This window comes from Hippopotamus amphibius, chromosome 8 (genome assembly GCF_030028045.1).
Source record: "Hippopotamus amphibius kiboko isolate mHipAmp2 chromosome 8, mHipAmp2.hap2, whole genome shotgun sequence".
NCBI lineage: Eukaryota > Metazoa > Chordata > Mammalia > Artiodactyla > Hippopotamidae > Hippopotamus > Hippopotamus amphibius.
In genome coordinates, this window is record NC_080193.1 from 95,994,977 (window position 1) to 96,021,702 (window position 26,726).

Consider the following 26,726-nt stretch of genomic DNA (forward strand, 5'->3'; position numbering starts at 1 on the left):
AGCCATTTTGACTGGTATGAGGTAACACCTCATTGTTGTTTTGATTTGCATTTCTCTAGTAATTAGTGATGTTGAACATCTTTTCATGTGCCTCTTGGCCATCTGTATGTCTTTGAAGAAATATCTATTTTGGTCTTCTGTCCACTTTTTGATTGGATTGTTTGTTTTGATCATATTAAGCTACCTGAGCTGTTTGCATATTTTGGAGACTAATCCCTTGTTGGTCACATCATTTGCAAATATTTTCTCCCAATCTGTGGGTTGTCTTTTCGTTTTGTTTATCATTTCCTTTGCTGTGCAACAGCTTTAGAGTTTAATTAGGTTGCATTTGTTTATTTTTGTTTTTATTTCCATTACTCTGGAAGACGGGTCAAAAAAAGATATTGCTGAAATTTATGTCAGAGTGTCCTGCCTGTTTTCCTCTGAGAGTTTTATAGCATCCAGTCTCACATTTAGGTCTTTAATCCATTTTGAGCTTATTTTTGTGTATGGTGTTAAAGAATGTTCTAATTTCACTTTTTAGCATGTAGCTGTCCAGTTTTCCCAGCACCATTTATTGAAGAGACTGTCTTTCCCCCATTGTATAGTCTTGCCTCCTTTGTTATAGAGTAATTGACCATAGGTGCATGGGTTTATTTCTGGACTTTCTATCCTGTTCCATTGTTTCTGTATTTCTGTTTTTTATGCCAGTACCATACTGTTTTGATGACTGTAGCTTTGTAGTGTAGTCTGAAGTCAGGGTGCCTGATTCCTTCAGCTCCATATTTCTTTCTCAAGATTGCTTTGGCTATTTGGGGGTTTTGTGTCTTCATATAATTTTTTGTTGTTGTTCTAGTTCTGTGAAAAATGCCATTGGTGATTTGATATCTCTATCAAATTATATTGATATCAAATTGATTGCATTGACTCTGTAGGTTGCCTTGGGTAGTATAGTCATTTTGACAATATTCTTATAATCCAAGAAGGTGGTATGTGTCATCTGCGATTTCTTTCATAAGGGTCTTACAGTTTTCAGAGTACAAGTGTTTTGCCTCCTTTGGTAGGTTTATTCCTAGCTATTTTATTTTTTGATGTGATGATAAATGGGATTGTTTCTTGAATTTCTCTTTCTGGTCTTTCATTGTTAGTGTATAGAAATGCGATAGATTTCTGTGTATTAATTTTGTAACCCTACGACTTTACCAAATTCATTGATGATCGCTAATAGTTTTCTGGTAACATCTTTAGAATTTTCTATGTATAGTATCATGTCACCTGCAAACAGTGACAGTGTAACTTCTTCTTTTCCAATTTGGATTCCTTTTATTTCTTTTTCTTCTCTGATTGCTGTAGCTAGGACTTCCAAAACTATGTTGAATAAAAGTGGCAAGAGTGGATATCTTTCTCTTGTTCCTGATCTTAGAGCAAATGCTTTCAGCTTTTCACCATTGAGTATGATGTTAGCTATAGGTTTGTCGTATATAGCATTTATTGTTTGTTATTTTCTCTATGCCCACTTTCTAGAGAGTGTTTACCATAAATGGATGCTGAATTTTGTCAAAAGCTTTTACTACATCTATTCAGATGATCATGTTTTTACTCTTCAATTTGTTGATGTGGTGTATCACACTGATATGTGAATATTGAAAAATCCTTCCATTCGTGGGATAAATTCCACTTCATTATGGTGTATGATCCTTTTAATGTAGTGTTGGATTCAGATTACTAGTATTTTGTTGAGGATTTTTGTATCTAGGTTCATCAGTGATATTGGCCTGTGATTTTCTTTTTTTGTTGTACCTTCATCTGGTTTTGGTGTCAGGGTGATAGTGGCCTCTCACTTTGGGAGTTTTCCTTCCTCTGCAATTTTTTGGAACAGTTTCAGAATGATAGTTGTTAGCTCGTCTCGAAATGTTTCATAAAATCCGCCTGTGAAGCCATCAGGTCCTGGACTTTTGTTTGTTGGGAGTTTCTTAATCACAGTTTCAATTTCAGTGCTTGTGATTGGTCTATTCATATTTTCTGTTTCTTCATGGTTCAGTCTTGGGAGATTGTACCTTTCTAAGAATTTGTCCATTTCTTCCAGTTTGTCCATTTTATTGGCATAAAGTTGCTTGCAGTAATCTCTTATGATCCTTTGTATTTCTTTGATGTCAGTTGTAACTTCTCCTTTGTTCATTTCTAACTTTATTGGTTTTAGTCTTCTCCCTTTTTTTCTTAATGAGTCTGGCTAAAGGTTTATCTTTTTTTTTTAATCTCTTCAGAGAACCAGCTTTTAGTTTCATTTATCTTTGCTATTGTTTTCTTTATCTCCGTTTCATTTATTTCTGCCCTGATCTTTATGATTTCTTTCCTTCTACTAACTTTAGGTTTTGTTTCTTCTTTCTCCAGTTGCTCTAGGTGTAAGCTTAGGTTGCTTATGTGAGATTTTTCTTGTTTCCTGATATAAAATTGTATTGCTATAAATTTCCCTCTTAGAACTGCTTTTGTTGCATCCCATAGATTTTGGATCGTTGTGCTTTAGTTTTCATTTGTTTCTAGGTATTTTTTTGATTTCTTCTTTGATTTCTTTGGTGATCCATTGGTTGTTTAGTATCATATTGTTTAGGCTCCACATATTTGTGTTTTTTACAGTTTTTTTCTTGTAGTTTATTTCTAATCCCATAGTGTTGTGGTTGGAAAAGATGCTTGATGATTTCAGTTTTCTTAAATTTACCAAGTCTTGCTTTGTGGCCCACCATGTCATCAGTCCTGGAGAATATTCCGTGTGCACTTGAGAGAAATGTGTGTTCTGCTGCTTTTGGGTGGAATGTGCTATAAATATCCATTAGGTACATCTGGTCTAATGTATCATTTAAGGCTTATGTTTCCTTATTGATTTTCTCTCTGAATGATTTGTCCATTGTTGAAAGTGAGGTGTTAAAGTCCCCCACTATTATTGTATTATTGTCAGTCTCTCCCTTTAGGGCTGTTAGTATTTGCCTTATAAATTGAAGTGCTCCTGTGTTGGGTGCATATATATTTACAATTGTTATATCTTCTTCTTGTATTGATCTCTTTATCATTATGTAGTGTCCTTTATCTCTTATAACAGACTTTATTTTAAAGTCTATTTTGTCTGGTATGAGTATTGCTACTCCAGCTTTCTTTTGATTTCCATTTGCATGGAATACCTTCTACCATGCCCTCACTTTCAGTCTGTGTGTGTCCTTAGGTCTGAAGTGGGTCTCTTGTAGACAGCATATATACAGGTCTTATTTTTGTATCCATTCACCCAGTCTCTGTCTTTTCACTGCAGCATTTAATCTATTTACATTTAAGATAATTGTTGATATGTATGTTCCTGTTGCAATTTTCTTAATTGCTTTGGGTTTGTTTTTGTAGGTCTTTTCTCTTCTCTTCCTCTTTTGTTCTCTTGCAGTTTGATGACCATCTTTAGTGTTGTGTTTGGGTTGCTTTTTCTTTTTTGTATGGTATATATTGTAGTTTTGGGGTTTGCTGTTCCCATGAGAATTTGAAATAGCAGTCTATAAATGTACAAGGTTGTTTTAAGTTACTAGTCTCTTTCCCACCTAGAGGAGTTCCTGTAGCATTTGTTGCAAAGCTCATCTGATGGTGCTGACTTCTCTTAGTTTTTGGTTTTCTGCACAGCTTTTGATTTCTCCATCAAATCTGAATGAGAGCCTTGCTGGGTAGAGTATTCTTGGTTGTAGGTTCTTCCCTTTCATCACTTTAAATATATGATGCCACTCCCTTCTGGCCTGCAGAGTTTCTGCTGAGAAATCAACTGATTATCTTATGGGAATTCCCCGTATGTAATTTGTTGTTTTCCCTTTGTTGCTTTTAATATTTTTAATACTTTTAATATTTTTAATACTTTTAATATTTTTAATATTTTTATTATTTTTCTTTGTCTTTAATTTTTGTCTGTTTGATTACTACATGTATTGGCATGTTCCTCCTTGGCTTATCCTGCCTGGGACTCTCTACACTTCCTGGACTTGGGTGAATCTTTTCTTTCCCATGTTAGGGAAGTTCTCAGCTATTATCTCTTCAAATATTTTCTCAGGTCCTTTCTCTCTCTCTTCTCCTTTTGGGACCCCTGTAATGTGAATGTTAGTGTTTAACATTGTCCCAGAGGTCTCTTAGACTGTCTTCATTTCTTCTCATTCTTTTTTCTTTATTCTGTTCTGCGGCAGTGATTTCCACCATTCTGCCTTACAGGTCACTTATCCATTCTTATGCCTCAGTTATTCTGCTATTGATGCCTTCTACTGTATTTTTCATTTTAGTTATTGTATTGTTCATCTCTGTTTGTATGCTTTTAGTTCTTCTAGGTCCTTGTTAAACATTTCTTGTATATTCTTGATTCTTGCCTCCATTCTTTTTCCAAGATCCTGGATCATCTTTACTGTCATTATTCTGAATTTTTTTTTTTCCAGAAGGTTGCCTATCTCCATTTCACTTAGTTGTTTTTCTGGGATTTTATGTAGGTCCTTCATCTGGGACATAATCCTCTGCAGTTTGATTTTTTTTTAACTTTTTATTTTTTTATTTTTTACAATAAACTGCATATATTTAGAGTGTACAATTTGGTATCCCAGTCTCCCAATTCGTTCCCCCTCCAACCCTCCCTGCTTTCCCCACTTGGTATCCATATGTTTGTTCTCTACAACTGGGTCTCTATTTCTGCATTGCAAACTGGTTGATCTTTACCATTTTTCTATAGTCCACATATATGTGTTAATATACAATATTTGTTTTTCTCTTTCTGACTCACTTCACTCTGTATAACAGTCTCTAGGTCCATCCATGTCTCTAAAAATGTCCCAGTTTCATTGCTTTTTACAGCTGAGTAATATTATGTATGTACCACATCTTCTTGATCCATTCATCTGTTGATGGACATTTAGGTTGATTCCATGTCCTGGCTCTTGTAAACAGTGCTGCAGTGAACATTGGAGTGCATGTGTCTTTTTGAATTATGGTGTTCTCTGGGTATATGCCCAGTAGTGGGATTGCTGGGTCATATGGTAGTTCTATTTTTAGTTTTACAAGAAACCTCCATATTGTTTTCCATAGTGGCTGTATCAATTTACATTCCCACCAGCAATGCAAGAGCATTACTTTTTCTCCACACCCTCTCCAGTATTTACTGCTTACAGATTTTCTGATGATGCCCATTCTAACCAGTGTGAGGTGATACCTCATTGTAGTTTTGATTTGCATTTCTCTAATAATTCGTGATGTTGAGCAGCTTTTCATGTGCCTCTTGGCCATCCGTATGTCTTCTTTGGAGAAATGCCTATTTAGGTCTTCTGCCCATTTGTGGATTGGGTTGTTTGTTTTTTCGATATTGAGCTGGATGAACTGTTTATATATTTTGGAGATTAATCCTTTGTCTGTTGATTCTTTTGCAAATATTTTTTCCCATTCAGAGGGTTGTCTTTTCGTCTTGCTTATAGTTTCCTTTGCTGTGCAGAAGCTTTGAAGTTTCATTAGGTCCCACATTTATTTTTGTTTTTATTTCCATTATTCTAGGGGGTGGATCAGAAAAGATCTTGCTGTTAATTTACGTCGAAGAGTGTTCTTCCTATGTTTTCCTCCAGGAGTTTTATAGTGTCTGGCCTTACATTTAGGTCTTTTATCCATTTTGAGTTTATTTTTGTGTATGGTGTTAGGAAGTGTTCTAATTTCATTCTTTTACATGTAGCTGTCCAGTTTTCCCAGCACCACTTATGGAAGAAGCTGCCTTTTCTCCATTTTATATCCTTGCCTCCTTTGTCATACATTAGTTGACCGTAGTTTATCTCTGGGCTTTCTATCCTATTCCATTGATCTATATTTCTGTTTTTGTGCCAGTACCATACTGTCTTGATCACTGTAGCCTTGTAGTATAGCCTGAAGTCAGGAAGCCTGATTCCACCAATTCCGTCTTTCCTTCTCAAGATTGCTTTGGCGATTTGGGGTCTTTTGCATTTCCATACAAATCGTAAAATTTCTTGTTCTAGTTCTGTGAAAAATGCCATTGCTAATTTGATGGGGATTGCATTGAATCTGTAAATTGCTTTCAGTAATATAGTCATTTTCACAATGTTGATTCTTCCACTCCAAGAACATGGTATGTCCCTCCATCTGTTTGTGTCTTCTTTGATTTCTTTCATTAGTGTCTTATAGTTTTCTGAGTACAGGTCTTTTACCTCCTTGGTTGGGTTTATTCCTAGGTATTTTATTCTTTTGTTGCCATGGTGAATGGGATTGTTTCCTTAATTTCTCTTTCTGATCTTTCATTGTTGATGTATAGAAATGCAAGAGATTTCTGTGTGTTAATTTTGTATCTTACATCCAATCTTTTTGCAAAGTCCTGGATCATCTTCACCATCATTATTCTGAATTCTTTTTCCAGAAGAGTGCCTATCTCCTCTTCATTTGGTTGTTTTTCTGGTGTTTTATCTTGTCCCTTCATCTGGTACAAAGTCTTTTGCCTTTTCATTTTCTCTGTCTTTCTGTGGCTGTGATTTTCAGTTCCACAGGAAGAAATACTGCTAATACTGCTTGATTCTGCTGTCTGCCCGCTTGTGGAGGAAGCTGTCTAGGAGGCTCATGGGTGCTTCCTGATGGGAGGGACTGATGGTGGTTTGGGCTGGGTCGGTGGAGCTCAGTAAAACTTTAATCTGATTTGGTGGGTGGAGCTCAGTGACACTTTAATCAACTTGTCTGCCAATGGGTGGGGCTGTGTTCCCACCCTGGTGGTCCTTTGGCCTGAGGCGACCTAGCCCTGGAGCTTACAGGCTCTTTGGTGGAGCTAATGGTGGACTGTGGGAGGCCTCACGCCAATGAGGACTTCTCAGAACCCCTGCTGCCAGTGCCCCTGTCTCCTCGGTGAGCCACAGCTGCCCTCCACCTCTGCAGGCAAGCCTCCAGCACCAGCAGGTAGGTCTGGTTCAGTCTCCTATGGGGTCACTGCTCCTTCCCCCTGGATCCTAGTGAGCACACTTTTTTGTGTGCCCTCCAAGAGTGGAGTCTCCGTTTCCCCCAGTCCTGTGGAGGTCCTGCAATCAAATCCTGCTGGCTTTCAAAGTCTGATTCTCTGGGGATTCCTCCTCCCGTTGCGGGAGCACCAGGTTAGCAAGCCTGACGTGGGGCTCAGAACCCTCAGGACTTCTGCGGTATAACTGTTCTCCAGCTTGTGAGTCACCCACCCAGCATTTATGGGATTTGATTTTAACGCGATTGCACCCCTCCTGCCATCTCATTGCAGCTTCTCCTTTGTCTCTAGATGTGGGATGGTTTTTTTGGTGAGTTCCAGTGTCTTTCTGTCGATGGTTGTTCAGCAGTTAGTTGTAATTCCGGTGCTTTTGCAAGAGGGAGTGAGCACACGTCCTCTTACTCCACCATCTTGATTCTGTCCAGTCTGCAATTTGATTTTGTCTAACTTTCTGTCATTGTGGTTTTCATTTTGCAGGCTGTAGGATTGTAGTTCTTCTTGCTTCTGCTGTCTGTCCTCTGGTGGATGAGGCTATCCAAGAGAGTTTTGCAAGCTTCCTGATGGGAGGGACTGGTGGTAGGTGGAGCTGGGTCTTGTCCCTCTGGTGGGCAGGACCGTGTTCAGCAAAACTTTAATCCACCTGTCTGCTATGAATGGGGTTGTGTTCTCTCCCTGTTTGTTATTTGCCTGAGGCGACCCAGCACTGGTGCCTACAGGCTTTTTGGTGGGGCTAATGGAGGTCTCCAGGAGGACTCATGCCAATGAGTACTTCCCAAAACTGCTGCTGCCAGTGTCTTTGTCCACACAGTGAGCCACAGCCACTCCCCACCCCCACCCACACACACACACACACACACACACACACACTGCAGGAGACCCTCCCATTACTAGCAGATAGGTCTGGCTCAATCTTTTATGGGGTTGCTGCTTTTTTCTCCTGGGTCCTTGTAGGCACAAGACTTTGTGTGTGGCCTCCAAGAGTGAAGTTTCTGTTTTCCCCATATCTGTGGAACTCCTGCAGTCAAATCCTGCTGGCCTTAAACACCAGATTCTCTGTGGTCTCTTCGTTGTTGCCAAACCCCCAGGCTGGGAAGCCTGAGATGCAGCTCAGAACTTTCACTTCAGTGGAAAAACTTCTGTGATATAATTGTTTTCCAGTTTGTGGGTTGCCCACCTGATGGGTATGGGATTTGATTTTATCACGATTGTGCCCCTCCTACCATCTCGTTGTGGCTTCTCCTTTGTCTTTTGATCTAGGGTATCTGTTTTCGTGGGTTCCAGTGTTTTTTGTCTATGGTTGTTCAGCAGTTAGTTGTGATTCTAGTATCCTTGTAAGAAGGGGTGAGTGCATGTCTTTCTACTCCACCATCTTGAGCTAATCCCCTATAGTTGGGTTTAAATCTATCATTTTGTATTTGTTTTTTTATTTCTCTCATGTATTGCTTTTTCTTTTTTCCTGCCTTTTTTCTTTCCCTTGAATTTAATTGTCCTTAGACTGGCCTTTGTCGTTTCATTCTGTGCATGTGCAGATTGTTATTGACAAAAGATTGAAATGTACCCTATGGAATTTCTGGAGACCTTTCTCTGAATAGCTTCCTTTTTTATGGCAGTCTCTTCTATGAATTGTAGCCATCTTTTTCTCCCCAGAGTGTAACATGTGTGTCTTAAAATCATCTAGTCTGACATACTCTATTTGCACAGCCTTGTACAAAAAGCTGGTAGATTTATAGGACCTTCTCATTTGTTTTTCTTCTCTCAGGGATGAGTCATATGCTGCATGTTGTCCAAGTTCTGAAAACAGTTGTTTGATATAAGTCCCATGGCTGTACTTTTTTGTAACTGAAGTATAGTTGATTTGCAATATTATATTAGTTTCTGGTATACAACATAGTGATTCAGTATTTTTATACATTATACTCCATTTAAAATTATTACAAGATAATAGGTGTATTTCCTTGTGCTGTACATTATATCTTTGTTGCTTATTTATTCTATACATAGTAGTTTGTCTTTTAATCCCATGCCCCTGTCTCATACTACCTCTTGCCCTCTCCCCACTGGTAACCAGTAGTGGAATTGCTGGACTATATGATAGTCATATTTTTAATTTTTTGAAGAAACACTGTACTGTTTTCCATAGTTGGCTGTACCAATTTACAGTCCCAAACAGTGTGCAAGGGTTCTCTTTCCTCCACATCCTCATCAACATTCTTTATTTGTAAAAAAAAAAAACCAACAGCAACATTTTTTATTTGTAGATTTTTTGATGATAGCCATTCTGACATGTGTGAGGGAATATCTCATTGTGGTATTGATTTGCATTTCTCTGATGATTAATGGTGTTGCATTTTTTCATGTGCCTATTGGCCATCTGTATGTATACTTTGGAAAAATGTCCATTTAGGTCTTCTGCCCATTGTTTAATTGGGTTGTTTATTTTTTTGCTATTGAGTTGTATGAGCTGTTTAGAAAATTTGGATATTAACCCCTTATCAGTCACATCATTTGCAAATATTTTCTCCCATTCACTGGTAGGTTGTCTTTTCATTTTGCCAGTGGTTTCCTTTGCTGTACAAAGCTTTTAAGTTGAATTAGGTCTCATTTATTTATTATTTCATGGACAGAAATGGAATTGCCTTTTCTACTTTCAAAACTGATTTCTTGATAACATATCCCATTTATCAATTGCTTAATCTCTTTCCTCCACAACAAGTTTGAAAGTGGTTTTATTTATCTCTGTCACATATTGGGTTCCCTGAGAAGCACTGCAATGTCATTATTTTATTTTACTCTTCGCCCTGCTGTAGTATGTTGTCCAACAAAAGCATTTTATTGAAACAATTTTTTAAAGGTCAAAATGACCTTTTAATTGCCAGATCCAATGCTGAACTTTTGATTCCAGAAATATGGTGGGATAGTTATCTTAGGAAAGCTTCTGTCTACAAAGTATTAGAATGTAAAATATCAAGAATATTTTTTACAATGGATGGCTCACCTGGCTCAAAAAATGGAAATCCTCAGAAAGAAAAGGAAAGGAGAGAAATAAAAACATTTGTTTAATAGTCTTGAGAGAGACTGGAGGCAAAGTCTAGAACTTGGGAGATGTGAGGTGTCATATTAAGAGATCCTGCAGAAAGCCAGGAACTTTCAGTGCTACTCAATTTGTGAATACATGCTGAACAGAGATGCAAAGAACTTGCCTTTCTTTGCCTTGGGCTCTGGCTAAAAATGGAAAATAGAGTTTCTGCATAGAATTTGTAGTGTCAGGCCTTTTACATAAAGTCTGAAATCGTGCTACCCAAGAGTTTTATTTAAAAAGACAAGAATTGCATTTTAAAATAGGTTAGCTAGTGTTCCAGATGACTGGCAGAAATAAATGTATATCCTTTCTAGGAGAATGAACTCTCAATAGAAACTTTTCAGGATTCCCCTGAATAAAGTTCCAATACATGTGAATTCCTAATTTGAAAAAGAATATAAAAACAGACACAACAACAAAGCAACATCAGAAGAGTCAGTAAAAACAAACTCCTCCCCCCACATCCTTAAAAAAATAACTTCTGCTACTGCCGTTATCATGTACAGAATGCAAAATTAAGTAAGTTTATATTTTTAAGGAAAACAACTCAGGTAATTAATAATATGATTAAGAAATAGGTAGATAAAAGTGAAGGGAGAATTGGAGGTTAGAAAATAGATCTGAGTGAAATTATACAAAATGAACTACAGAAAGAAAAAAGAATTGGAAGATATGAAAAGACATGGATAAATATAAAGGTTAGAGGAGATGATCTAGCATATGTCTTCAGAGAGGGAACACCTAGGACAGCTGACTTCTACAACCACTTCTGCCCTGGAGCTTTGGCAGAAATTTTCAAATTTGGTGCAGATGCTAGTAGATGATAGCTATAGGGGATGCTGTTGGGTATTTTGGGAGACCTGAAGTAGATGGCCAGTTTTCGCTTCAGAACATTTTTGACCAATGTTTTCCTCATAACACTGGCTAAATACTCAGGCTGCAGGGAACAGGAGGCTTAAAAAAATCAGTGACAAAAGCCCCTTCAAAACAGGGTGGCACTCCAGTATACTCTTAAGATTTTTTTTCTTAAGTTCTGAATGATTAGGAGAAACACTTAGCTGAAAACCTTGAAGGGCCAGGAACAAATCAGATATAGAAAACCATAGCAGGATGGCAACCCAAACTTAACTGAGCACAGTCCCTGAATAGATTAAAGGAGAGAAACCTTCAGCTTATGTATACTTAGCAGTGGGAAAACAGAACGCTTTATGGAGAAAGAGTATATCATGTGGATTCTTTATGATTTTTAAAAAAAATACCATCTGGCATTCAGTCAAAATTTACTAGGCATCCCAAAAGACAAGACCATATGACCAGCCTTCAAGAGAGAAAAACAGACAATAGTGACAAACCATCAAGTGGTTCTGATAATTGGATTTAACAGCCAAGAACTTTAAAATGGCCGTGATTAATATGTTGAAGAAATAGAGAACAAGTGGGGAAAAAAACAGATTATTTTATCAGATATTTGGAACCTATTTTTTAAAAAGAGCTATATGAACATTCTCAAACTCAAAATATAACATGTGAAGTTAATACTCCACCAGATGATGAGTTTAACTACAAATTAGAGGGAGCATAAGATACGGTTAATGAACAAAAAGACTTATTAATATAAAATACTCAAATAGAAGCACAGAGATAAAATGGAATAAAAAATACAGAAACAATTAGAGAACTGTGAATCACTGAAAAAAATTTAACTATATATGTTATTGGACTCTAGACAAAAGGAAAGAAGTAACATTTGAACAGATAATAATAGAGAGTATTTCCGAAACTAAAACAGGACATCAACAAAATAGATTCAAGAAGTTCTGTGAGGGACTTCCCTGGTGGCACAGTGGTTAAGAATCCGCCTGCCAATGCAGGGGACACGGGTTCAAATCCCTGGTCCAGGAAGATCCCACATGCTGCGGAGCTAAGCCCATGAGCCACAGCTACTGAGCCCATATGCCTAGAGCCCATGCTTTGTGACTAGAGAAGCCACCACAATGAGAAGCCCACGTACTGCAATGAAGAGGAGCCCCCGCTCGCTGCAACTAGAGAAAGCCTGTGTAGCAAAGAAGACCTGATGCAGCCAATAAATAAATTAATTAATTAATTTAAAAAAAGTTCTGTGGACCCTAAAAAAGAACAAATACATAGGAATTACATTAAAACATAGCAAGTCTGCTAAAAAGTGAAGACATAGAAAATATTAAAATCAGTCAGGGTGAAAAAGACACATTACCTTCAAATGAAGGCAACAGTAAGACTTAACTACTCAACAGAAACAGTGGAAGGCAGATGAAAATGCAAATATTCTTAAAATGCTGAAAGAAAAAAGCCAACCTAGAATTCTGTATCCACAAAAATATCCTTCAAAAATGATGATATACAAAGCTTTCAGATAAATAAAAATGGAGAGAATTTTTTGACAGCAAATCTACACTAATAATAATAGCAAAGGGAGAAGGAACATGATCCCACATGGAAAAAGAATTGTAGAAGGAAGCTAAGAACAATGGAAAGGATAGATATATGGGTAATATAAATGTTGACAGTAAAACTGATAATAGTAATGTAATATAGTGTTTTAAACATATATGGAATTAAAATGTCTTACAACAGTAACAAAGAGGAGAGTAAATGGACTTAAAGTGTTCTAATGTATCATTGTTTTCAGGGAAGTGGTAAAAGGAGTAATTTGTTTTATACTCTAAAAGCCATAAGTTAAGGATGCATTGTAAACTCTAGGAAAACCACTACAAGAAAGAAAGAAAAAAAAAAGAATATAAAATTTAAGTTAACTGAGGGAAAAAATATGACAAAATATTTTATCAATCCTAATAAACAAAATAGGAATCAGTGAAACACAGAAACAAACATACATATGTAATAAATTTCTATATATTGATGCAATATAGAAAATAAATCCAGTTGCTGGTTCTTTGCAAAGAAATTGATAAACCCCTAGCAAGATTCCTCAAGAAGAATCAAAGGTTGCTTTGACATTTAAAAATTTGTTAATGTAATAACCACATAATTAGATTAAAGAAGAAAAGCCAAGTAATTTTGATAGGTTCACAAAAAGTATATGATTAAGTTCAATATTAATATGTTTTAAAAAATACTTTTGGCAAAGTAGGCATACATCCTGATAAAGAATATACCAAAAAAATTCTACAGTCATTCTTAATCCGTATCATTCTTAATAGTGAAAAATTAAAAGCATTTCTTTTATAATGAAGGACAAAACAGTGTGTCTTTTGGTCATTTCTATTCATTATTGAACTGGTGAGCCCATCTAGCATGGTTGGAACCTTATAAATAATGACAAATAAAGGTTTTAGTACTGAATGAAAGAAACTAAACTGTCTTGTCTTGTAGGTAATCTGTTTGGTTAATAGAAAACTAAAAGAAACAACAAGTAATATTATTTGAATAAGAAAGTTTAGCAGAGTTGTGGGATATATTCAATATATGTCAACTGTATTTTTAAATTCCTTTTACATGAAACAATAAATATTATAGTACCTAGGAATACACCTAACAAAATATATGAAGACTTTTAGAGAAGATATTTATAAAGTTTTATTGAAAGAAATTAAAGATGACCTAAATAAATGAAGAGATACACCATATTCATGGATGGATGACCTCTAATCATGATAGCAAAATTTTAAAAATCTCAAAAATCTTCCAATTGATTTACAAATTCAGTGTATTTTTAACAAAACTCTGTAGGTTTTTGATGGAAATTAAGCTGTTTTTAAAAATTATTCAGAAGATGGAGTACAACCTTTAAAAATTGTGAATCACTAGGTTGTACACCTGAAACTTATATGGTGTTATAAATCAACTATACCTCAATAGAAAGAATATACAGAGGAGTGAAAGTCAAGAATAACAGCCAAAACACTCCTGAGGAACAAGGTGGAGAAACTTGCACTATCAAATGTCAAGATTTATTTAGAAGATGTAGTAGGGACTTCCTAGGTTGCACAGTGGTTAAGAATCTGCCTGCCAATGCAGGGTACATGGATTTGATCCCTGCCCCAGAAAGATATCACATGCTATGGAGCAGCTAAGCCCATGTGCCACAACTATTGAGCCTGCCCTCTACCTGTGAGCCACAACTGTTGAGCCCATGTGCCACAACTACTGAAGCCTGTGCACCTAGAGCCTGTGCTCCACAACAAAAAAAGCCTCCACAATGAGAAGCCTGCGCACCACAAAGAAGAGTAGCCCCCATTCACCGCAACTAGAGAAAGCCTGTGTGCAGCAACGAACACCCAATGCAGCCAATAAATAAATAAATAAATTTATAAAAAATAAAAAAAATAAAAGATGTAGTAATTAAGGCATTGGTTACTAGCAGAGACACAAGTGGTACAGCGTTAGAGATCCCTGAAACAGTACCAAACATATATGGAATGTGGTATATAATTGACAGCATTGTAGATTGGTTGGGAGAGGATGAACTAACCGTTCAGTAAAAGGTATTATGTCAATTGGTGATCCATATAGAGAAAAAAAAATGAGTTTGGATCCCTGTTTCACATCTTGCACAAAGAAATCTATTTTAAATAAAGACCTAAATGCAAAAGGAAAAACAGTAAACTCTTAGAAAAAAAAAAAAGTGGCAGAATATTTTTATGACTTAAGGGTAGGGTTTCCTCATCAGGATACAAAAGATTTCCTCATCAAGATACAAAGAAGTACAGACTATCTATAAAGGAAACATTTAAGAATGTCTGTTCATCAAAAGACACACACAAAAATGAAAAGCTCAGACGGAGCAATATATAGAACCCACAAAGGATTTGTAACTTTCAAGAGTGTATAAAGAGAGCTTTAAAGATCAATAAGAAAAAGACATCCCAATAGAAAAATCATCAAAATATGTATTCCCCAAAAGAAGGAGAACTGACTGGCCAATTATAGGTTTGAAAATGTGGTCAACTTGAACAGTAAACAGAGCAAATACAAATTTCAACCATGAGATATTTGTATGCTCTAAAATTGGCAAAAATAAGAATTCCAACCATACCCTCGTTGGCATGTATTCTGAAGCAGTGAGAACTAACAAGTGTACTCTGTTGGAGTGTAAATTAGTTGTAACTAACTTGGTAATGCAATATGTTATCTAGTGAAGTTGAATATGTCTGTTCATGCATTTGTATAACCTAGCAATTCCATTTCTAGCAGTGTACGCTAGAGAATATCATACACCCATGTGTCAGGAGACAAATATAATGATATCCATACTATCATGGTTCATAATTGTAAAACACTAGAAACAATCTAGATATTTATATACAGTAAAATGATTAATCGCATGCACATAATGTTGAGTAATAAATCAGGAGAACACATCTAGCATTATCCTGTGTATTTACATTTTTAAAGCATACAGATTTAAATAGTAAATTATATAGGATTACATATACTTTAGTAAAGGGAAAACAAGGAAATGATAAAATTCAGGATAGCAGTTACTCTTAGAAATGTGAGAGAAAAATATGATTGAGGAGGCACATTTGTATTAGTTAAGGTTTAGCTGCATTTGACAGAAATCCCAAATAGTGACGTAAGCAAGATGTAAGTTTATTTCTTTTGTAACAGATTGAAAATATTCTAGACATGACAGCCATGCTTTACATGGTTATCTAGGAACCAGGCTCCTCCTGCCTTTTTGATTGATCTTTTGAATGTTACCCTCACGCACAAGATTATGGTGGCTTACCATCACGGATGGAAGAATGGAGGGCTAAGTGACCTTCTTAAGGTCAGTTTCTAAAGGTTGCCTATATGACTTCTCTTCATGGTGTTCTGGCTAGAATTTAGTAATTTTTAGATGCAAGAAAGCTTGAGAACTGTGCTCCACTGCAAATCAGGAGTTTTAGGACAGGGAGGAGAAGAGCACAGATATTGGGAGGAAAGTAGCAGTCTCTACCACAGGCTCATGGGGGCGGGACAGCAAGAGGAGTCATCAAAGGTATTGATATTGTTATGTTTCTTAAAGTAGGATGGTGAGTATAGATGCTTTTTAAACATTATTTTATACCTTTCTTATAAATTATATACTCTTTTGTATATATGAAATGTTTCATTATTAAAGTTAAAACATGTGGATACTTTTCAGGCTTTACTTTGTTTGAATCTTATGCAGCTTATGGTATTACTGATCATACCCACTAGACATTTGAATTTTTATTGGCAAGAATCTCCAGGTTTTTCTCTTATTTCTCGATCCGTTCCTTTTCAGCCTCCTGGGTTTCACTTTCTCTGCAGGGGAAAAAAGGCCTTTTCCTAGATGCCCCTCACTTGTCTCCATAATTATTTAGGATAGTTTCAAATTGGCTAATGGGTTTCCTGGATTTGGAAAAATTGCAAGAGAAAACTAATTATATGGTAAATATTCAGATTTTATCACCTTTTATTCATAATGTTCTAGCCATACATGAAAAAACAGAGGTTAGCACATTTTTTTTCTTTGTAATTCTAAATAATTGTTCCTTATATCTTTTTGAACTGCATCATAAAAGAACAAATAATTCTAGAGTGAGTCAAAAGTACCAGTGTGTCTTGGTAAAGGTAAGAAACAGCAATGGTTCCCACAGATATATACACATAACATAATAATTTATTCTAATAAGAATAAATCTTGAAAATAACTCACATGTTTATAATCATGTACCACACATTATATCTTCTAATAAAAATCATCAATTTACTTGACCACCCAGAATGACTGCATTTCCTAGCCTTCCTTGCAGCTGGGTATGACTAGCTGACCTAAGTTTTGGCCAATGGAATATAAACAGAAGTCATTACATAATAAATTTTAGCATATATTAACAGGGACTGTTTTTCCACCAATGTGAAATAGTCTCAGGCACACATGTATTTGAAAAGTTCTATTCACTTAAATTTTTTTATAAGCAAATGAGATAAAATTGATTTGGTGAGCATTAAAGTTTTAACCAGATGTTAGGGACTGTGTCAGGTTCCAGGAATACAGGATTGAACAGATTATACTCCCAACCTTCAAGGAGCTCACAGTCCAAAGGAAATCTAGTTAAATGCTATGGCAGACATGGCTATGCCCAAGGTGCTGTGGAAACAGAGAGAAAATGCCAGTTAGCAAGGAAACTCAAACTCAAGAAAGCTGACAGTGTAACTCTATAAAATAATTTTTAAAAATAGCATCCAAAATTCTCAGTTATTATAAGCATTTAAATATCATTTCTATTGAAAAAAATGACTCCTATGTTATTGTAGTAGGTGGAGGTAAGAGTAACAGAAGGAACACAAGTGAACTCTATTAACTTTTAAAATATTTTCTCTATAAATTTTTTTTCCCCTGGTTGTATACTAATCTTGTAATCAGAAAAAACTAATTAAAAAACCCAACATTTAAATACAATATGTATTTTTTTAATGTAGCAACATAACTTTTTTGATTTAGCAACATGGTTTTCATCAGATTTCTGGATTGAAGTCTTAACTTTATCTTAAACTCAAGCTCATGTAATATATTGCATATTTTATACATATCTTTTCTAATGTTTTATTTTAAATTCAGTTTTATTTAATGTAAATATGTGATACGTATTTCTTCATAGTACTTCACTGTTATTCCAGCGTAGATATTGTCTGGCATTACAATTTAAGGAAGACTCTAGTTTCAGTCACTGGTTATAACAGATTATAAGGAGGAAAATAGTACAGTTGACCCTGGAACAAGGTGGGGGTTAGGGACATCAACCCCCACACAGTAACAAAGTCTATGTATAACTTTACAGTCAGTTTGCCTTCCTCGCTATTTGTGGTTAAGCATCTGAGGATTCAGTTAACCACAGGTCATGTAATACTATAGTATCTACTTAGTGAAAAAAACCTTCATATAAGTGGACCTGCACAGTTCAAACCTGTGTTCAAGGGTTAACTCTATGCACAGTTCTTAATCTTAACATAGTACCTGCTCACCATCACATTTCTCACTAACTTGGAATGTAAGCATTTTCTTGTGACCTAAAGCTGTTCAAACTCATTTCTCTTTTTTGTGATTTCTTAAGATGGGAGAAAGACCCATTTTCATAGACATTGCTCTTCATTTTGAAAAACTGAAAAGGGACTAGTCAAATCTCATCCATTAGCCTTCTATAACTTTACTTCTATCACTTAGTCTAGGTCATTGTAAAGCACTCTCTCCAAGGTGATTTAGTAATCCAGGACTTCTTGCTGGTGTCATTCAGATACTGTACTATAACTGTTAATATTCTCTCTGATTCAGCATTAAACAAAAATGAAGTCTTTAAATTTTTTTTTTTCCTTGCAGACTTTGCCTTCAAAAGAAACAAGGTTTTTAAATACTACACAAATGCCTTGCCTGCAATCAGCTTCAATTTGGAGTAGCTGTGAACACAATTCAAAGTCTCAGATACTAACAGAACATGTATCAGAGTTAGATTCTTCTTTCCATTCTGTTCTGTCATTGCCATCAGGTAAGCCTCCTTATAAAAAATTTCTAAGTAAGTAAATTTTTTTATGTGAAATCTAATCCTGTAAATACAAGAAATCTAATAAACTTTTATCCGTTGTCACTGAATAGTAGAGCTAAACAGTTTTCATAGAGAAATTAATCTAGTCACATGCTGAGTTAATGTTCTGTCTTTAAGTTGATTTTTTAATTCCTTGGAAACCATTTTGACTTACTTTGGGAAATACTTAGCTTTTGATCTCCCTTTGAGTGTTGAATTTTTAGCATTTTATTGATCACATGGCTATGCTGTTGAAATGTTTCTAAGTCAGGGTTATTTTTCTAATATGTTGTTTTGCATGGAGTTTTCCCTGCCATATAGTATTTCTCCATCTGTAATTAGCACTGAATTTCTCTGAGAGAAGAAAATTGTCCATCTTTAGACATAGTCAACTTCTGAACCTCAAAAATACCTATAATCGGGACTTCCCTGGTGACACAGTGGTTAAGAATCCACTTGCCAATCCAGGGGACACAGGTTTGATCCCTGGTCTGGGAAGATCCCACATGCCGTGAAGCAACTAAGCCCATGTGCCACAAGTACTGAGCCTGTGCTCTAGAGCCCGTGAGCCACAACTACTGAGCCCAAGTGCTACAACTACTGAGCCCAAGTGCTACAACTACTGAAGCCCATGCACCTAGAGCCCGAGCTCCGCAACAAGTGAAGCCACCGCAATGAGAAGCCCACGCACAGCAACAAAGAGTAGCCCCCCTCACTGCAACTAGAGAAAGCCTGCACACAACAGAGACCCAATGCAACCAGTAAATAAGTAAATAAATAAATTTATTTTTAAAAATACCTATAATCTACGGCTGAGCAGATGAGGCATTGCATCCCTATATCCCTAAGATGGCTGTTTCCTTCCAGTTCTTGTTTTCTATTCAAATGTGTCCAGTCTTAGCTACATTGGAACTGAAGTAAATATTTAGGGTAAAAAACATTCTTCACATTGTTTATCTCAGGTTCTTCTCTTTATGGGAAGTTATCTCCAATGGGCTTTTGTTTCCTTTTCAACTTTTGGTTCTAATTATCCAGGGACTGCTCCTCTTTGTAAAGCACTATTTTTTGTACCTATTCCTTCCCTGAATCTTAGTTTGGTTTTTACCACCATTACAGTGGTTTCTTAGCTACACTATACTTTGAAGTAAGTTCCTGGTAGGAACTATTTTACTCCATCTTTGAGGAAACCTTAATAATAGAAAGAAAAATAATATATATAACAGTAATAACAAAGCTAACATTTGATCTTAGCATACACTGGGTCCTATAAGCACATACATTCTCTTGTTTAATTCTTGCAGCAACCCCATGAGAATAGATATTGTTGTCCTCTTTATCTTACATACAAGAACACTGAGGCTTAGAGTTGTTAAATTACTCATCCAAGAGTACACAGCTAGTAAATGATGGAGACAGGATTGTATCTGAGGTTGTCATTCTCTAGAGTCACACTCCTAATCATACTCTTTACTGCTTTTCTGTTTTATTAGTAAATTTATTTCTCTGATGACAAAAATCTGAGAGCTGGCATAAATATCTTTCATCCTACTATGTCAGATCTAATAAGTTAAGATTAGCTTCCCTACCTACTAGTTTGGGTTATCCATTTCTTCTTGTGTTCATTTAATAAAAATCTGAATACTTGCTGTATACTAGGTACTAAGTAGGTCGTAGGAGTATAAATGGAGATAAATTCCTCAAGGTACTTGCATTCTAGTTTAACAAATGAGGTATAAATTAATAAGTGTAATAAAGTGTTATGAAATTTTAATAAAAGCCCACAGGTCACAGTGTGAGTTCTAAGGAAGGTATATGGGTACCACAAGCACCTTCCCTAGTTATGTCACATTTTACCACAACTCAAGAACAGTGGTAGAATAGGTGATACGCTATATAAAAGTTAAGTGATATTTCTTTGGAGAAACTTATGTTTTGGTAATTGGAAATATCAGAATCCTGAAATTATTAAGCAGCATATTTAATTTGTATTCTTATTTTCATTTTGTAATATAGTCTTCTTATAGTCATAGTATAGTGATAGCATTGAAATCCATCTTACCTTTGCCCCTTGGGAGAGTCTCCAAGATGATACTTATAAACTCATTTTTTTGTGTGCATATTTTTCCACACTTGAGTATAGATCTGCCAGTAAAATACACCTTTTGATGGAGAAATACTTGTTTAAAATTGAGACCCTTCCTGGGTCTATCCTGATTTATGCATTCATAATTAGTTTTCTTAAAAATAAATACCTTCTTTCAGTAGGAAAACTGAATAAATCAGCTGCTTTATAAAATATTTCTCTATGTTTCTTAGGAAAAAGTTTAGGTGTCTCTACTAAATGCTTTTTAAAATGATTGTTTTGGCATTCTTGATTGAAGAAAATACCCTTTAGTTAATAAATGTGAAGCACCTCTCTTTTATTTACTTAGCTCCTCTTTTGGTTGTTGACAGTATGGAATATAAATATAGTGAATTGAATGACTCTCCTAAGTCTCTGTTTAAAAGAAGAGAACTAGTTTGTCATTATGTTTTGATCTTTGTAAAAGTAGATTTCATGATTCATAATACTAGTAAACTAAGGGAATGTGAAACTTGACATTTTCATAAAAGATTGCATCCGAATTATAGTGGTTTTCCCTCAAGTAATTAAAATCATGTCATTATATCTTTTGGAAACCTCGTTATTTCAAATGCAGAGTTTGTAGGGGAGGGGTGGAATGGACTGTATATTTTATTAAAGGCCTTTTGGGAGCATTTGTTTCATCTGCAAATAGTATTTAATATTTATAATTTTGTTCATTTTATGTACTATTTTAGTTTATGAAATTGCTCATTGTTAGTGTTGTTTATTTAGTACATAATATCCAAAATTCTGCTAACAATACGCTTGGAAAGTATAGTTTGGCGCTTCTAGTGGTTGTGACTTTTCAAGCTTTTGCTTATTTTTCTCTGTCTTAATATTGGAGTCTGTAGAGAGTGATTTCACTGAAAATACTTTTTTTGCTTTATTTTGCTAGATGTGCCTCTTCATTTTCACTTTGAAACATTGTTTAAAAAGACTGAAATAAAAGGAGATCTTGCTGAAAATAAATTTATAGGAGACTGTATCATATCTCCATCACCTGGTATGTCATTTACAAATCTTGTACTTTACTTTTTACATCTTTCATATAGTTACTACTTTTGCTAAGGAAATAAAATTTAACAAAGGAATGAATGTAAATCCTTAATTTTAATATTCATTTTTCACACATCACACACAGACACAAATAGAAAATACATAGGAGTAATCCTAACAGGAAATGTGTGATGCTTATTGAATGAAAATTATGAAATATTATTGATAAATATAAAAGGAAATTTAAATAACCATGGGGAAATAGCACTGCTGGATGGTAAGAATAATTAGGATATCAGTTCTTCCTTTTGGTTTACGTTTAATGCAATGTGCAGGGTAACTTGAAGTTCTAAAAGAATCTGGTTAACTTAATTATAAAGCCTATAGGGGAGAATTAATGGGAAAATGTAAAAGGAATTGCTGGTAAAGATATTGAGAGAATTCAGCCCAACCACATATGGAAACATGGCAAAAATCTATAATAGAAATAGATTCTAAAATAGAAATAGATTCTATTTTGCTTACATTTAGGAAAGTAGATCCATAAAACAGACTACATAGCTTATTCTTTATTATATAAAGGAAGAAATATAAGAAAGTGGAGAACTGTTCAATAAACAGTATTGTTAGTCTTTTGGGGGGAAAATTTGTTTATATACTCATTTCATATCATGTATCAGAATAAATTCTATTTGGTTCCAAGAATTTTAAGTAAAACATATAATTACAAAATAAAACTTGAAAAATTATAATGAAACTCTGAATGGGGGGTGGGGACATTGTCTATGCTTAGAAGCAATCAGAAAAAGAAAGAAAACACATCAGCATATTTTCACTATCTACAGAGCTAAAATCTCAACATCATCTACCTCAAAAACTCAGCTGAATACCTATTATAATTAGAGTTCTGAAAGTTAGTTGTGATTTTTAAATAAACTTATAAAAATAGCCTTTATAATATCAGTAATAACCTATTAGAATTTGTAAAGAATAAATTAACCTAGACATATTGACAATGAAAATATAAACTACCTAGAATTAACAAGGAATTACATGAAGAAAACTTCAAAAGTTTACTGAGGATATAAGAGTATGTACTTATATGGAGAGAAATACCCAGTTCCTGTCAGAATGTTGTAACTTAACATGTCATTTTTCCTGAAATTAACTTATAATGTAATTCTAATCAGAATCCCAGAGGCATATGTCTTTTGGAACAAAGTTATTCTGAGGTTTATCTCAGAAAGAAAATGTTGACTAGCCAACAAAATTTTTGAAAGATCAATAAGGAGGTGTCAGATATTGAAATATAAAGGTATAATCATTAAAACATTGTGATGGTGATGGAAGCCAAGGGAACTAAATAAAAAGCCTAGAGACAAACCCAAGGATTCACTACATGATAAGAGTGATATTTCCTATCAGTGTGGAAAGGATAGCCTAGCCAATAAATAACAACATTAAACAATTCTTATTAAGCATTCTTTATATGCCAGTACAGTACTGGTTGAAGGGCGTTATATCTGTAAATTGTTTTAATCTGTACAACCCTGTAAGGTAGGTATTATGATTATTTTCTCCTTGACTAACTTTTCTCAAATCACAGTTGAATAGTAGTAGAGGCAGGATTCAAATCCAAGCATTCTCACTCAGAGTCCATGCTTTAAACAACCAAGTTTTTTCTGTAATCAGTGGCATTAAGTAATGACTTTTTGGAAAAATAAAATAAAATGAGATCCCTACCTCATATAGCACATTAAAACAAATTTAAGATGGATGAACATTAAAATACATTCCAGACAGATTAAAGAGATAAATGTTAAAAATGGTATCTGAAAAGAATTAGAAAAAAAACTAAGTGTATTCAATGGTAATAATGAAAATGCTAATAATAGCTAACATGTACTGAGCACTTATGTGCCAGACACTGTGCTAAATGTTTTCTCTTTTCCAATTACATTAGTAATATTAGACATTATAATCATCAGTTCTGGCAAGATGGTATTGTAAAAACAGGACCCTCAAATATTTCAGGTACAATTAATTTGATACAAGCCTTTTGGGAAGTACTGTAAAATGCATCACAAGGCCTTTAAACTACATATTCTTTTATAAGATCACTGAGAAAAAAAAAAAATCCTGTGTACTTGTTCACAATAAATGTTTGCTAAACTGTTAACTCTATATTCTGATAAATTCATTCCCAAGAACCTAGTCTAATCCTAAATATGAAACCACCTTTATTCACGAACATATTTATCTTAACATTATTTGTGGTAATGAAAAATTAAAAACTTGAAGAAAACAGGAATATGGTTAACTGTCTAACACAATGGAATATACAGCTTTTTAAAATATCGTAAAAGTTCATTTAAGGATGGAAACATTAATCAAAGAATGTTAAGTGATATTAAAGGATAAAAGTTTTACTTCTATTTATGGTATAATTATAGCCAGGTAAAAATATTTATACTTGTATCAACCAAATGCAGTGTGAGGGCTTCTTGGGGATCCTGATTTGAACAACTCACCTGTATACACAAACACACACAATTTTTGAGACAGAGATATTTGAATGTGGACTGGCTGTTGCATATTAATGAATTATTAATTGTGTTAGATGTAATAATGCATGTGATTACATAAATACACATTTTATCTGTTTATTAGAGATTAAAGCTGACACATAACGTAGATAAGATATGATGTCTGGGATGTGCTTTAAAATACTCCAGCAAAAAAAGCTTGTGGGACAGAGATAAAACAAGATTGGTCACCAGCATTCTTGTCTTCTTTTTTTGTTTGTTTGTTTTTTTCTTTTTTGTTTTCTGTTGTTGGTCACCAGCATTCTTGATGCTGAATGATAGGTACAGGGGAGTTCGTTATTCCATTTTCCATTTGTATTTCTTGAAATTTTTCCACAGTAAAAAGAGAAATAAAAGAAACACTAAGAACAAGGAATAATTGCCTATGCTTAGGAAAAAAAAGACTAAAGAAATACGGGAAAATACAGGCTTTGTTTAGGTACTTTTCATGATATAATTCTACTTCTTGAAATTTATCCTGAGACTAAAATTTTTTTAATTAAAAAATTTAAGAATGTCCGTAATACAAATAATGTCATGATGATAACAAGTAGCTCCAACAGCTGGGGAACAGTTAAATGATACTCTCTCTAATCAGAGGAATGTTTGGTGACCATCAGAAAAAATAACAATGATGAGTGAGTTATCAGATTAAAAAATACAGTTAAACATATATCCAAATAAAAATATTACATTTGAAATATGGATATGAAATATGTGTATATGGCCGAAAGGGAATATGCAAAAATGAAGTTAGGTGATATTTTTCTTCTGATGTTGCTCTGTTATTTATCTGGCTTTAAAAAATGGGGCAGTGTATGGGATTTCCCTGGTGGCCTAGTGGTTATGATTCCAGGCTTTCACTGCCATGGCTTGGGTTCAATCCTGGTCAGGGAACTGAGGTCCCACAAATCGTGTACCCAAAAAAAAAAAGAAGAAGAAGAGGCGGGGAGGCAGTGTAAATGTTAGGCACAGAATTATTAGTGATGTATCAGTAATGTAATGACATGTTAGTAATGGGAAATTAAAAGCTAGGAATGGAAGACACTTGAATGCTACAGTAACATTAGGCAAATCAATGAAGTGTTTTTTTGTATACCAATCTCTACTCCCCTATTTTCCTCATTCCCAACCCAAATAATTAAGCATTAATTAGGCTTCATATGTAAGTATCTGTCTTAAATAGCTGGTCATTAATTTTTCTTTTCTACAGAATTAAGTAAGACTAGAGTCCAACATTTATTGAGCACCTGCTCTGTTCCAGGTAGACTATTAAGTGATGGAAAACCAAAGGTGAATCACAGGAAATTAAATAAATTATAATGTGATGGGGGAGGCAGACACGTAAATGACTATTAAATGATGTTATGGGTACAGACATGATAAAAATATTCTTAAAAGGAGGGAGGGTAGTGTATAACTCTGCCTGGCAGAAGGCAGAGGAAGAGAGATGTATGGGTGATGGGAAAAGGGCAAAAAGAGAAACTTAAGAAAGATGGTGATACCAAGTGTAACTTTAAATACTTAACTGGAATTTAGAGAAAGAGTCAAGTGTTCCAAATCATTGTTTCTCAAGTGTTAATGGGCAAATTACTTTGGCGATAGTTAGAATGCAGATTCTGATTCAGTAAGTTTGGAACGGGGTCTGAGATTCTACATTTCTAACAAAGTCCCAGGTGGTTCAGATGCTGTTGGCCCATATTAAGTAACAAGCTTTTAAAATGGCAACAATCACATACCTTGTCATGTAGCCATGAAACAATGTGATGCATTCAAGTATATACAAATACCCTGATATTCCTATAGGGTAAATTGTGTGAAGGTAAATAGATGTTTTTGTGCTTTGTCTCAGAGCTTGGATTTATCTTATACTGTCTATTAGAGTTAGTAATGACAGAACTGCTGACTTCAGGTAACAAGAAAGTAGGGAAAAGACAAATTGAAAATTTGATTTAGTTGCCAATTGTGAGGAAATACCAAAGCCAACATAAGGGCCTTTGGTCATCAAAATATTCAAAAGTCATGAAAGACAAGATAATGGAATTATTTCAGATATGAGAAATCTTTGAAAAGACCTGTCAACGGAATGCAGAATGATCAGGATTTTCTATAAAGAACAGTATAGGACTAACTGATGAAATTTGAATCAAGTCTACAGTTAGCTAATAGTGTTAGCTTCTTGGCTTTGATAGTTGTATGGCTATGTAAGAGAATGCCCTGTTTTTGAAAAATATGTATTAACATATTTAGAGAAGCATCATGTCAGCAATTTAGTTTCACTGGAGTTCAGAAAGATGAAACCATTGTGGTAAAATGTTAACATTTGGGGAATCTGAGTAAAAAGTATATGGGACTTGTTTGTATTATTCCAAGTTTTCTGTAAGTCTGAAATTGTCAGTTTTATTTTTTAGAGTGCACAGAGGAACAGTAGCACCGCAGCCCA

General features: G+C 34.9%; 1 protein-coding gene across 15 annotated transcripts in view; it reads left to right on the forward strand.

Annotated features, from left to right (window-relative positions):
* Positions 1 to 26,726, forward strand: part of KANSL1L (KAT8 regulatory NSL complex subunit 1 like) — a 146,129-nt gene that overhangs the window by 106,126 nt on the left and 13,277 nt on the right. For all 15 annotated transcript variants that reach the window (XM_057746054.1, XM_057746061.1, XM_057746059.1 and 12 more), the window contains 2 exons: positions 18,376 to 18,541; positions 21,598 to 21,705. In XM_057746054.1, coding sequence (XP_057602037.1) covers positions 18,376 to 18,541; positions 21,598 to 21,705 — 274 coding nt within the window. The remainder of the gene's footprint in view (positions 1 to 18,375; positions 18,542 to 21,597; positions 21,706 to 26,726) is intronic.